The sequence below is a fragment of the Sander lucioperca genome, chromosome 16 (assembly GCF_008315115.2).
Source record: "Sander lucioperca isolate FBNREF2018 chromosome 16, SLUC_FBN_1.2, whole genome shotgun sequence".
In the NCBI taxonomy this organism is placed as follows: Eukaryota; Metazoa; Chordata; class Actinopteri; order Perciformes; family Percidae; genus Sander; species Sander lucioperca.
Window position 1 is genome coordinate 30,011,270 of NC_050188.1, and position 14,287 is coordinate 30,025,556.

The 14,287-nt window shown below is 38.6% G+C and overlaps 1 long non-coding RNA gene and 3 gene segments (V, D, J or C); 2 read left to right on the top strand and 2 right to left on the bottom strand.

Moving 5' to 3' along the window:
• Nucleotides 1-2,796: 2,796 nt before the first annotated feature.
• LOC116046435 lies at nt 2,797-7,849 on the bottom strand. The segment is given in 3 exon segments: nt 2,797-3,122; nt 3,286-3,289; nt 7,826-7,849. Coding segments are annotated over 3 exon segments (336 nt in total).
• On the top strand, nt 6,708-8,691 carry LOC118493341. The gene is made up of 3 exons (XR_004895319.1): nt 6,708-6,770; nt 6,878-6,969; nt 8,680-8,691. It is a non-coding gene; the product is annotated as an uncharacterized LOC118493341 (long non-coding RNA).
• Nucleotides 8,692-11,773: 3,082 nt separating this feature from the next.
• On the top strand, nt 11,774-12,511 carry LOC116046426. The segment is given in 2 exon segments: nt 11,774-11,887; nt 12,104-12,511. Coding segments are annotated over 2 exon segments (363 nt in total).
• Nucleotides 12,512-13,532: 1,021 nt separating this feature from the next.
• On the bottom strand, nt 13,533-14,016 carry LOC118493401. The segment is given in 2 exon segments: nt 13,533-13,861; nt 14,013-14,016. Coding segments are annotated over 2 exon segments (333 nt in total).
• Between the last annotated feature and the right edge of the window lie 271 nt (nt 14,017-14,287).

The following is a 14,287-nucleotide window of genomic DNA, read 5'->3' on the forward strand; positions in this document are numbered from 1 at the left end:
ACACACACACACACACACACGCACACACACACACACACACACACACACACGACCTGATTCAAGTGGCCACAACAAAAGGGAGACACACCATCATCAAGTTTTTGCAAAATATAATTATTTAAAAAAAATTAAACCAAATTAAAAGGTTAACTTTAACTAATGTATAGGCAGTCGGTATTAGTAAAGTCAGTATTGTGTGATGTGCATGAGTGGTAAATATGTGTGTTGTAAAGGTTGATAGGAGCAGAGTAGAGAACTAAAGCAGACGGGAGAGGAGCAAAGCTGCAGCAGAGTGGAGAGTCAGCCAGAGAGAGGGCTGCACTGCATCCAGACTTAAATAACCTCCTGCTACTGGGAACATCCTCAGCTGTTCCCAGTTGCTCTAACCATCACCTGCAGAGAGAGCACAGACAGCTGAATCACACAGCTAACTCAAGATGACACCATCCATTCATATCACATTACAATCTCATCTTATCTGATTCAAGCCGAAAAAATCAAGGAGTCAACTTGAAACTAAAAAATAATACATAAATCTATAATCACATCTATATAAAGTTTATGCAAAAACACATTTTCCCATACATGCAACTCAAAAACGCAACAAATACACTGAGACCAAAAGTTCATTCTTGGTTTCGGAAACGACAAAACAATCTCTTCACAAAGTCCATCCAGTAGCTGTTGATCTTTCAATCATACCACATGATCTTCAGAGGTGGGACCAAGTCACTGTTTTGTATGTCCGAGTCAAGTCCCAAGTCATACACTTTGTTTTTCGAGTCCTTAAGAAGTCATGATGCAATCCTAAAATGTAGACAACAGAGAAATATTACATTTAAATTACACAAATCACAAATGCCTTTTTTTAAAGTTTTACCACATGCTACTGAACGTAATAACTCTGACACAGCATAGACATTAGTTTATCTGCTATTTAAAATTTAAATATATTTACATCTATTTGCAACATCTCAGTTTTAACATTCAGAAAAAGGTGTTGTCCTGTTCCTTTTTAGGACAGTGATAATACATAAGCTTTTCCAATTGGAAGGAACAACTGTTAGTCCAGAACTTGTGGTAAATATGACCAAGGCCTCTGCAGCTCTACGCTGCATCATTTCAGCAGAGACCCAGAAATGCCGTCTGTCCAGCAGCCTTCCTAGGCAGGTGGGTGAGAAAAGACTCTGTACAACAGCTGGTCAATAGTGATTTTTGGGGGATTCAGTGCGGTATGAGTCTAGAGCCTCTATTTATCCTACTAGAACCAGCTAATTCAAACCTTGCATAAAAGTTATTTATTCATCTGCTTTTTCCTCCTCATTAGAACACTAAGACATTTTTAGCCGGTGGCCAGGTTTGTCATACATTTCTTGGAATCCCATATTTTTTCATATTCATAGTGGAGCAGTGGTTTTCAAATTTCTCCTTCCCTCCTCCTTTCCTTTCCTATTTGCGTTGGTTTTTTTGGGATCCTTCCTCGTGGCCCAACATCCCCATTTTTAAATCTGTTTTTCTACACACTACCACCTTTAATTTTTCTTTTACTCTTTTAAATTTTCTGGAAATATAAATTTATTGTTGTGATACAAGTTATAGACGTCTGATTAACACGTTTCTCTACAAAATGTTACATAATCAGTATTAGTGTCTGTTGCTTCTTCTAAGTCCAGCTATGGAAAGTCCAAGTTAGTGCAGTAAAAACATCCTTTTAATGGATCAATGCCATCATTGTCCCAAACGTGTATTGCTTTTAAGCACGAACTTCTAGGTTTGACTTTCGTAATTCAATGATGGGATGTTGATATCAGTGAAGTTAGTATTGTGTGATGGGCGTGAGAGGACAACAGAGTGGAGAGTCAGCCAGAGAGAGGGCTGCACTGCATCCAGACTTAAATAACCTCCTGCTACTGGGAACATCCTCAGCTGTTCCCAGTTTGCTCTAACCATCACCTGCAGAGAGAGCACAGACAGCTGAATCACACAGCTAACTCAACATGACACCATCCATTTATATCACATTATACTCTCATCTTCTTATCTGATTCAAGCCGAAAAAATCAAGGAGTCAACTTGAAACTAAAAAATTATAATAAATAAATCTATAATCACATCTATATAAGTTTATGCAAAAACACATTTTCCCATACATGCAACTCAAAAACGCACCAAATTTACTGAGACCAAAAGTTCTTCTTGAATTATTTCTTCTCAGGCTCTGCAGTTAACCCAGATTCATGATACTCTATAGACACATCTAAAAACAATTCAACATAGTAAACACTTCATTTATGAGATACATAGTATATCTGAATTTCCTAAAAACATTGAAATAATCAGCTTTCCTACAAAAACCAATTTAAAATTACTCCAATGAAGAAGTTTCTGAAGTCACATAAGCTTTAAAGAATTTGGAATAAATGATGGATTTACTTCTATCTTGTCTGGGACACATTAATGATTCTATGATTACTTTTGTGTTTTCAAAATATATTAAACATGCTATTATATTACCTTATAGTTTCTTTCTCGAGGAATTTCCAGGCAGTTTTACATTTAGATTTATGTAACTATTAAGACAGATATATCTGTTTCTTTTACAATAACAGACATGGAAACAACTGATTTGATGAAAAGTACTTTATTGTGTTAAAATAATCAAAATTAAAACGTGCAACACACTTTATCAATGAAACATGTAATTAGACAGTGAGTGAGGGAAAGAGATAAACAGAGAGAGAGTTACAGACTGAGATCAGTATCAGAGTGAAACCAGTAGCAGAGTCCCAGTGAGTCAGGTCAGGACTGGGAACACTGGTCTCTCCTCAGTGTCTCTGAGAGTGGAGTCTGGGAGCCCTGGGTGGCCTCACAGGTCACAGAGCCCACCTTCTCCCACTGGTCTGCAGGGAGCCTCAGGGTGCTGCTCCAGCTGTATTTGCCGTCCTTCTCCAGCACCCCGGGGCTCCTGCTCTCCTCCCAGCTGCTGCTGCTGCCGTCCACCTTCCAGGCCAGACTCCAGTCTGAGGGGAAGCCCTTGTTGGCCAGGCACATGAGCGTGGCCTTCCCCTTCAGCAGCTCCTCACTGGAGGGGGGCAGCACCGTCAGGGTGGGACGGACATCACCTAGGAGACACCAATCAGATTAGAGGACAGGGACCACACAGCTGTCAATCAACCAGCAGACACTTGGACACCTTTACTGTGTGAGAGTTGGTTTTCTCCTTTAAGGAGTTTCTGTCAGATGGTTTTTCTGCTCCACCAGTCACTCACTCACACATTGTTTCACTTCCCTTTAAGAAGCCTCTCATGTAAATCAGCACAGAGAGAATCATCTACACAATGAGCTGATATATATCAAACTATACACTGGAACAACCTAACTATACATGACTTTAAAGTATTAGTGGAATAGAAACAAATCCAGAAAATGAGCTGACAACATCAAATGTTCTTCATGTGATTTTGATCATCATTACCAAACTGTTCAAATAGTTTTCAAACTTTGAAACAATACATGACACAGTAAAGAGATGTTGCACATTTTCAAATACCGATCTTTATCTTTGCTCTGTTCAATTGTTTGAATATTTTAATCTTCATTTGCTTTAAACAGTTATCATTGATGTGGAAAATTAAAAATTAATCTTGTAGAACAGTTTTTCAGTTTTATCTTTTCCACACTTCAAGTCATTTAAATTTCAGTTTGACAGAAATGTGTAAAGAAATGTTTAGTGAAGCTGCTCTGAGTTAGTCTCCACGATAAAGGAGGAGAAATAAAAACATGAATACTAAAAGTAATTAAAAAATAAAATAAAATCGACTTCAAAACATAACTTTACAATATTAACAACATATTTTTTACACATACACACACACACACACACACACACACACACACTTGTTTGATAGTAAAGACTACAGAGTTCTCTTTCTGTGTTGATAATCAGAAGGTAAATTCACATCACTACAGTTGTATTAACAAAGATTGAGTAGACAATAGTAACAGTGGAGATCTTGTACCTCCATGATTTATTTCATTGTAAATTGAACTCCTGGTTTCTTCCATCAAGAAATGCATCATCTGGTCATCTCAGACTTCTCATCTCAGAGTCACACGTCATCAAATCAGCAGCAGCTTTTCTTGCTCCACTCACTCCTCTTTTACATGTACAGAAAAGTTAAATCCACAGTTTGGAGTTCATGAAAATATTTTACTTCAGTAAATGCTCTTACCAAGAGAAATAAAAGACACAAGCATTTAAACACTTCATCCAAATTACAAGAACTCCAGAACATATATTCTGACCTGCTCATATGTGTGGAGCCGTGCAGATATTCTGTTTTTATGTACCGACACTTATGCTGTCACCCAAATATAGTGGACGTGAATTGTGTTCATAGTGATCAATTCAAAAAATATACTTGAAAGATTTTAAAGCAACTTCCTTTGTAGAAATAATGTCCTGGTTACTTTGGAAACTCAACAGACTTCACCATCAACACTTTTTACCGGAACTACTTTCTATCAAAGAAATAGACCCTATCAAACCCACTGTGATGTGGCAGTTATGGACAGTGCCACTACACAAAAAATATACATTTTTATATTTAAAACAAGTCAAAGGTTTTCTATAAGACATGACATCACATGTTATACCAAGAATCATTTAAAGTCTTTGTGACAAAGAGTGAGAAAGGTCATTAATCATAATGACTTGTTCCTCTGTGTCACACATTGTTCATGTTTGTCAGGGCTTGTTTGAGGGAAACAGATGTTCTGCATTAGGGCTGATTACTGAAATGTCGACATACTCAAACAAGTGTTCTCTCATTCTCTGTCAACCCTGAAAAAAAGATTTTACATCAATAAAACAAGTACACAGATCCTTGTTGGTAGAATCTGTCGTTTAGTATTATTTTAATTTCTACATTTCACATCAGTAATTGTGTGTATGCTGCCGTGCTAAGCGAAAAGACCGTAACTCAATTTTGGTCAAAAATTAGTTATTGTCATTTTTGGAACATTAAAAATCTGCTTTATCTTGTGGACAAATATCTTGAGTCAATTGTATTGTTTTGGGGAGAAAATTGTGTGTTGTCTTTGCCGTAACTTCAAAAAAACGTAGAGAAGCCAAGGCAGAATACCGTAACATCAGTTACGGTTCTTTCTCTTTGTTTCATGGCGCTTCAGAATGCTGAAATTGAGTTAAGGTATACTCTGTAAATGCCATGCCTGCGCTGCACATACACATACAAATACAAATACACACACACACACACACACACACACACACACACACACACACACACACATACACACACACACACAGCAGAGGACGACGCTGACACGCAGCACATGTATCTGACTGGGAAATATACCGCTACGCTCGTGACTGTAAGTAGGCTACAATAAAACTTAAAAGTATACGTATCAACACCACTCACCTGTCTACAGGCTTACACATGTATAAGTGATATATTTCAATCTCTGTCTGGGCAGTCCTCTCTCGTCCACCGCGCTGTTTACACAAACAGCTCTACTCTACTCTAAATAGCAAATTTTGACAAACAAGGTAAAACAAAGCTGTCGGTTTGTAGTCTAACTGTTTATCTTAGTTTGCCACAAATCTTGAAATTTGGGCAAATTCTTGTAAACTTAACTGCTGACTAAACTAACCATCGTCTCTGCTGGAGCATCTATGGATGTAGGCTATTATAAGACCACAACAAACCAAGGTGGCTACTTAATATGCACGTGAATGACGCCATCTTTATGTTCACGTCTTCATTCTTGCAGTGAGTCTAAATTATTGCCTCATATCCAAACAGAAGAACATGCTTTATATGCATTAAAACATCAAAACAAGCTCATTCTTAATTCTGACATCTGTCAGAGAGAGTGTGTGAATCAATCATGTGACTGCCTGTGTGGTAGTATGAAATACAGAAAAAAAAACGTATATATATAATTTTCATATGATGTTGACAAATGTGAAGCCATTTTTATCATAGTGAGTCCAATAGGGTTAATATTACTTACATTTTAAGGGAAAGTTATCATTGTCATCATAACATTGTGCTATAAAATAGTAGTTAAGGTTTTTTGCCTTGATATGACCAATTGTCATTTTGTGGGAAATGCTAAGGCAGAATACAGTGACTTCTGGAAAAGGGTCAAAGGTCAAATTTGAGTTCAACATTTTTTTGTAGCTAGATTAATTCAGGCATACACTACAAAATGTGACAATAACAATATCATATAACTCAATTGTCAGGACATTAAGATAACTTTAAAGTCATTTTTCTCACTTTCACACTCTGGCGAGTTAAGGTCTTTTGCCTTAGTAGAGCAGTATGGATCTCAAATGAGGACAAAAATGCACATTGGCTGTGTGGTGAAGACTATGCAGTTTAACAGGTTTTAGTAATTCAACAGAATCAACATAACCCAAATTGCCAATGTAAACCAATCCAATTTCTCAATTTCTTTATGCATTATATCATGAATAATTTATAAAGTCAGTGTTCTCAGCACTGAAGAGGAAACACCCTGTCCATGTTGGAGTCAGTCAGAGCATTTCCATAGAGAGCCACTTTGCATCAGCAGCACCATGCTCCAGTGCTCTGGGAGAGTTTATAGTCCTAAGAGTTGAACACTGGATGACTGACAGCTGTCCTTCATGACAACAGAAGACACAGAAATCCTCCTCATCAAAAACATGACTTTGATCTCCGTCCTCATCTGGACTCTCCTCTGCTGCTGCTTCACAGGTAAAGTCCAGAGAATCAAACTCCTCTGCTCTATCAACATCCGTCCCTCTGAAATGAAGACGACTAAACCGTGACGCTGCTTTATGTTTTTGTCTCTGTATCCTCAGAGTCCAGAGGCCAGGTCACAGTGACTCAGCCTGGAGCAGTGAGCTCTGCTCTGGGAGGCTCCGTCTCCATCAGCTGTAGGACCAGTCAGGATGTTGATGGTTATGTTGATGATGATGATGGGAGCAGCTACCACAATTTAGCCTGGTACCAACAGAGAGATGGAGAAACTCCTAAACTGCTCATTTACTATGCTAGCACTCGACAATCAGGGATTCCAGATCGTTTTACAGGCAGTGGATCAAACTCTGACTTCACTCTGACCATCAGTGGAGTCCAGACTGAAGATGCAGCAGTTTACTACTGTCAGAGTTATCATGAAATCAACAGTCAGGATGTGTTCACACAGTGAAAAAGCGTCGTACAAAAACCTCCCTCAGTCAGACTGAACAGAAACTGAACTGACTGCTGCAGCTGGAAGCTACTGCAGAGACTGATACACTTCACTGAGGACATACACACACACACACACACACACACACACACACACACACACACACACACACACACACACGACCTGATTCAAGTGGCCACAACAAGAGGGAGACACACCATCATCAAGTTTTTGCAAAATATGATTATTTTATATTATTATTTCTATTGCACTGCATCCAGACTTAAATAACCTCCTGCTACTGGGAACATCCTCAGCTGTTCCCAGTTGCTCTAACCATCACCTGCAGAGAGAGCACAGACAGCTGAATCACACAGCTAACTCAAGATGACACCATCCATTCATATCACATTATACTCTCATCTTCTTATCTGATTCATGCCAAAGAATCAACAGGAGCCAATTTGGAAGTCATACAAATAGTAAAACAGAAATCCTATATCTGCATCTATATAAAGTATATGCAAAAACACAATTTCTCCTACAAGCAAATAAAAAACCCAACAAATACATTGAGATCATTCTTGACTTTGGAGTCAGCAAACAATCTCTTCACAACATCCATCCAGTAGCTGTTGATCTTTCAATCATACCACATGATCTTCAGAGGTGGGACCAAGTCACTGTTCTGGAAGTCACAAGTAAGTCTCAAGTCTTTGCACTGAAGTTCCAAGTCAAGACTAACAAATCCCAAGTCAAGTCCCAAGTCATACACTTTGTATTTAGAGTTCTTTAACAAGTCATAATGAAATATTCAAATGTAGACAACAGAGTAATAGTACATATAAATTGCACAAATCATGAAGGCATTAATAAAATAAGTTTAATCACGTGCTACTGAACGTAATAACACTGACACAGCAGTTTAATACTTTCATAATGTATTATGTCTAAATGAAATAAAAAGATAAATGTAAAAGAAAAAACACAAACATAGTGTGGCAGTCTGCCAGAAATAGGTCCTAGAGTTCTATAGTAAAGTTACTCACTTTATGGAGGAATAATCTGTGTCTGCATGTGTGTGAGAGAGAACGTAACAGTTTGCATAAAACAACATCAACGAAGGAATAAACGGTTTCATTCACCCACAAGGTTGTGCTTTTTCTGTTACTAAGGTTACCCCAAGATTTCTCTGTTATAACGTTAGTCATTTACTTTTCTTATATTTCAGGTTAACAGCTGCTTCAAATGTCAAAAAAGAAATTGGAAGATGTTGAATATATTCGACACAAATGTTTTGCATATTGCCATATTTTTTTTGCCACCATGTAGTCGTCATACGCAAACAAAATTATCTTTTGTGTCATCATTTCCAACTGTCACTCAGCAACATAACTTCACTTCTTCATGTTTGTCTCCAGCATATGCTGTCTGCAGTCTGTCAGACCGGCTTACAGTTTTTTCCAACAGCTTACACACGTTTTCAAAACTATGTCTCCTTTTTTGAAAAACTCTACACACAATTCACAAAACGCCTCACATCTCCTTCAAGATTAAACACTGCATTCAAAATACCATCAACACATCTCAAAATGAAGCATTTGCATCAAATGAAGAACACGTTTTTCATAATAGTAAATTTTTGGATGTACCATGTACACACTGTTGTTCTAAATCTAAAGCTCTTTTGTCTTTCATAGGCTTATATCTACATTTACAATGTTCTAGAGAGAAAGTAATCTGCTGAGAGTGGTTGGAAGTTCACTGGAAACAACAATGTAATGTTACAGTAAGACAGAAAATATTTATCGGGCAAAACATTATGTTTGTAAGAGTAGCACAGTGTTGTATACAGTAGTATGAAACAAGAAAACAAAAGTACAAACATGTAAACCAGGGATTCCCAAAGTGTGGTACGCGCACCCCCAGGGGTACGCGAGCTGCCACCAGGGGGTGCGCGAGAGGAAAAATGTAATGGCTGTCTGTTTTTTTAAGTGGGATTTTTCCATACAATAAAAAAACATGAACAGTAAACATTTCCTTTGTAATCGCTTTTATTTTAAATAAAAAAACTATAATTTATTAGTTTTTGATAGAAACGTAGAAGAAGACAGCTGCTTCTTCTACGCACTGCTCTTTTTTATGCACTGCAGCCGCTAGGCTATATGCGTGCCAACTCGTTTCATTCATTCCATATATATTATAAATATGCTTAACTGGCTGAAATCAGGGAAACTGTCAAGTGGGACGTCTTATGATAAAGTTGTTAGTCACAAAGGAGGAGAGGGACCAAGAGAGAGTGAGGATTTGGAGGCAATAGAGACAGAGAGAACAGAGAAAGAAAATGAGCGGGAGTCAGAAGATGCGCCGGAGGAAACCGAAGAGGAGGGAAGGAGATGGCAAAAAAAGAGGTGATGAGGGTGAACACCAGACGAGAAAAAAAAGAAGGAAGTATGATGACAATTATCTGGGTCTGGGCTTCACTTGGATCGGCGATACAGATTGCCCGAAGCCTCAGTGCGTGTTGTGCAGTGAAGTTCTAGCAAACAGCTGTCTGAAGCCGTCTTATCTCCGTCGTCACCTGCACACGAAACATGGCAATTTAAGTCAAAAGCCCCTTACATTTTTTAAAGCAAAGTTGGAGGAGTTGCAGAAAAGCCAAAAAAATGCAGTTTCATTCATGCGTTGAGTCTACGAAAGACGCATTACGGGCTTCATATCTGCTCAGTTACAGAGTAGGGAAAGGGGCTGCCGCACACAATTGCCGAAGACATGTGTTTGCCAGCGGCCAAAGAGATGGTGGAGTGTATGATTGGAGAGAAAGAGGCAAAAATATTGGACGTGATTCCTGTGCAATTTAATTCAATGTACTGTCGTTCTAATTTCCATAACCGTTGTGTTATGATGATGATGATGCTAGCTCCACGGTCATTTAATAGGCTTAGCCTATTGCTGCAATGTTTCTTTTACGCGGCTGAAAATAACCGTGCTTTTTGTTACTGAGCCTGTGTCTGTCACTTGTCCTCTTAAAAGTGGAAGCTTGTGCGTAGCTTTGTTGCATTATATTGAAACTTTGTTGATGTTGTTATTGTCATGCGTGTTCTGGTTATTTGCGCATGATTAAACATGAGTCTTTATATGGCGATAAAACAAAGCTTTGTTGCGTTTTTTTTTTGAAGTGGGGATTGGGGGTGCGCCAACCCGGTTGGGACATAGAAGGGGGTGCGCAGGAAAAAAAGTTTGGGAACCGCTGATGTAAACCAAAGGTATCATTTTTAGAATAAAGAGAGTGTGTGTGTGTGTGTGTGTGTGTGTGTGTGTGGTGTGTGTGTGTGTGTGTGTGTGTGTGTGTGTGTGTGTGTGTGTGTTTGTGCATGCTTGTGTGTCGGGGATTGTATGCACTTTGTGCAAAACAAAGTCTGATTGATTTATGATTTCTAATGCAGTAATAGTCATTAGATAGTTGCATGCCTGTTCTCATTTCTGAGGATTTGAAGTATGGACGCCACTGTAAAGCTACTCAAGATGGGCTTCTCTCATGGTCAATCCGTGGTTGATCACATGATGAATAAGTGTGGCCCTGATCTCATCAGAGATGGCTCTACTTCTTTCTTGTCCTCTTACTCCTCCTCCTCCTCCTCCTCGTTGTTGTCCCCTGTCTCTCCCTCCTCCTCCCCTTGCTCTCTGTCTATTGTTGGCATCCATTGTTCAAAACAGGTAATCTGACCTTTGACCTCTGTATAGGCTTATACTAAAGCAGTGATTGGTTAGTGTTCAGTTAAGCATAATGTGTTTGTACATGTGAGGAGTGTGTGTGTGTCCTGGTAAATAAGTGTAGCATTTTGATTGGTTGTGTTTGGAAAAGAAAAGCAAGTCACTTCCTGTTAGATTTTTGTGTCTTAGGTAGAGAATTGTGTGTAATGTTTTGAAAAAATTGTTTTATGTGATTGAAAACTGAGTGAAAGGCTGAGAAATAGCTCATGGTTTTGGAGATTTGCTGTGTAGTTTTACACTTTGAGTGAGAGGTTTAAAATATCGTTTGACATGAAAAGATTTTGTGTGTAAACAGTCGGAAAAAACTGTAAGGTGATCTAGGTAATGATGCATTCATGAAGTATCGACTTGCTGGGAATTAATAGCGTTGATTCAGGAGAAGAACGAAAATGTATTTTTAATGTCAAAAACTTCTGGTTGGAGTTTCTCGAGCATGTCATCTGAGATCCTCGGACTCAGCCTTCTATAAAGACTCATCACTGCTTTACTTGGTGAAATCTTCACATTACAAACACCTAAACTTGTCCAACCTGCATTTATATTAATATAACTAATCATTTTCAAAAAAAGACCATAATAACAAACTGGAAAAACAGAACAAAACTGTCCACAAGTCACTGGACCAGTTTACTACCAGACTTTTCAATATCCTCTCCATGTGAATATGTAAATATGTAGGTCCATGCTCTCAGCACTGAGGGGGAAACAGCATGACATGTTGAGGACAGCTACAGTTCACTGACTCTGTGTGTTTGCATATGTGTCCTGCCTCTCTGCTCCCAGCCGTTAAGAGGCCAGTGTTGATCAGTGACTGTCCAGGACTTTCAGAGACACTGACACGCCGGCAGCATGATGATGATGTCACTGATTCTACTGCTGGCCACCCTGGGGCTCCTTGTTCAGGGTGAGACTCTCTTCTGAAAACTTTGCTTCAGGATGCAACCAGGTTCACCTCAATGATGTTCTGCTATGATGGAGAAACACTGGAACAAGCAGCATTTACCTTCTTCCATCTCTTCTCCATGTTAAAGAAATGAGACTCTTCTGTTTGGATGTTGATCATCTTTCTCCAAGCTGGATTTGTCTCAATAACCCTTCTGCTCTTTTTCATGTTTTCCAGGTTCATCAGGAGAAATCATCCTGACTCAGTCTCCTGGATCTCAGTCTGTTGCTCCAGGACAGTCTGTCTCTATCAGATGTAAAGCCAGTTCAAGTGTTAGCAATGACTTACAGTGGTACCTTCAGAAACCTGGAGAATCTCCCAAACTCTTGATTTATAATGCTCAAACCCGTCAGTCTGGAGTTTCAGATCGTTTCAGTGGGACTCAGTCTGGAACTGACTTCACTCTGACCATCAGTGGAGTTCAGACTGAAGATGCAGGAGATTATTATTGTCAGCAGGATAACAGCTTCCCGTTCACACAGTGATACAACGTCGTACAAAAACCTCCTCAGCTGGAGAGGAACTGATCTGAATGAACAGCTGCAGAAACCTACAGAAACAGAGACACTTTAGAAGTTTGACTGATACTGAAGTCTATATAACAGAATAATGTCAAGAAATATTACTCATACTATAGTAAGATATAATAGTAATCTTGTTGAAAAAGTGTAGTTAACATTGTATTTAAAATCAGATCAAACTACATCTGAAAAGTAGATAAGTTAAAAAAGCCAACGCCAGTTTGTTTAGCTGTGAAATCAAATATGTATTTCCATTTTAGTGTTTAAGTAAATTTTAACATTCAAATACAATTTGAAATTTATGTAATTTATTTTCCAACACACCTTCAGACATTAAATGTTTTTAATGAACTTGTGTTGATAGTGAAATGCACATGTAAGGTGATAATTTGAGATCACACAGCTGATAATATTATTTTCAATGATATAATATGCTGATGATATCCTACTTTATAATTCAAGTGCAATTATTTCTTCTCAGGCTCTGCAGTTTACCCAGATTCATGATACTCTATAGACACATCTAAAATCAATTCAACATATTAAACACTTCATTTATGAGATACATAGTATATCTGAATTTCCTAAAAATAGTGAAATAATCAGCTTTCCTACAAAAGAAATTTAAAATTACTCCAATGAAGCAGTTTCTGAAGTCACATAAGCTTTAAAGAATTTGGAATAAATTATGGATTTACTTCTATCTTGTCTGGGTCACATTAATGATTATCTGATTAGTTTTGTGTTTTCAAAATATATTAAACATGCTATTATATTACCTTATGTATTTATTTTTTTGGTGAAATTTCCAGGAAGTTTTACATTAAACTCAGTTGAGTTTAACATTTCTAGATGTATGGGACTATTACGTTATTTGTTTATTTTACATTAACAGACATGAAAACAACTGATTTGATGAAAAGTACTTTATTGTGTTAAAATAATCAAAATTAAAACATGCAACACACGTTATCAATGAAAAATGTAATTAGACAGTGAGTGAGGGTAAGAGATAAACAGAGAGAGAGTTACAGACTGAGATCAGTATCAGAGTGAAACCAGTAGCAGAGTCCCAGTGAGTCAGGTCAGGACTGGGAACACTGGTCTCTCCTCAGTGTCTCTGAGAGTGGAGTCTGGGAGCCCTGGGTGGCCTCACAGGTCACAGAGCCCACCTTCTCCCACTGGTCTGCAGGGAGCCTCAGGGTGCTGCTCCAGCTGTATTTGCCGTCCTTCTCCAGCACCCCGGGGCTCCTGCTCTCCTCCCAGCTGCTGCTGCTGCTGCTGCCGTCCACCTTCCAGGCCAGACTCCAGTCTGAGGGGAAGCCCTTGTTGGCCAGGCACATGAGCGTGGCCTTCCCCTTCAGCAGCTCCTCACTGGAGGGGGGAAGCACCGTCAGGGTGGGACGGACATCACCTAGGAGACACCAATCAGATTAGAGGACAGGGACCACACAGCTGTCAATCAACCAGCAGACACTTGGACACCTTTACTGTGTGAGAGTTGGTTTTCTCCTTTAAGGAGTTTCTGTCAGATGGTTTTTCTGCTCCACCAGTCACTCACTCACACATTGTTTCACTTCCCTTTAAGAAGCCTCTCATGTAAATCAGCACAGAGAGAATCATCTACACAATGAGCTGATATATATCAAACTATACACTGGAAATAAAATGTCAACTTTTGGACAAATCTTTAAACCTCCAAATCAAGATCATCAACAACCTAACTATACATGACTTTAAAGTATTTAGTGTAATAGAAACAAATCCAGAAAATGAGCTGACAACATCAAATGTTCTTCATGTGATTTTGATCATCATTACCAAACTGTTCAAATAGTTT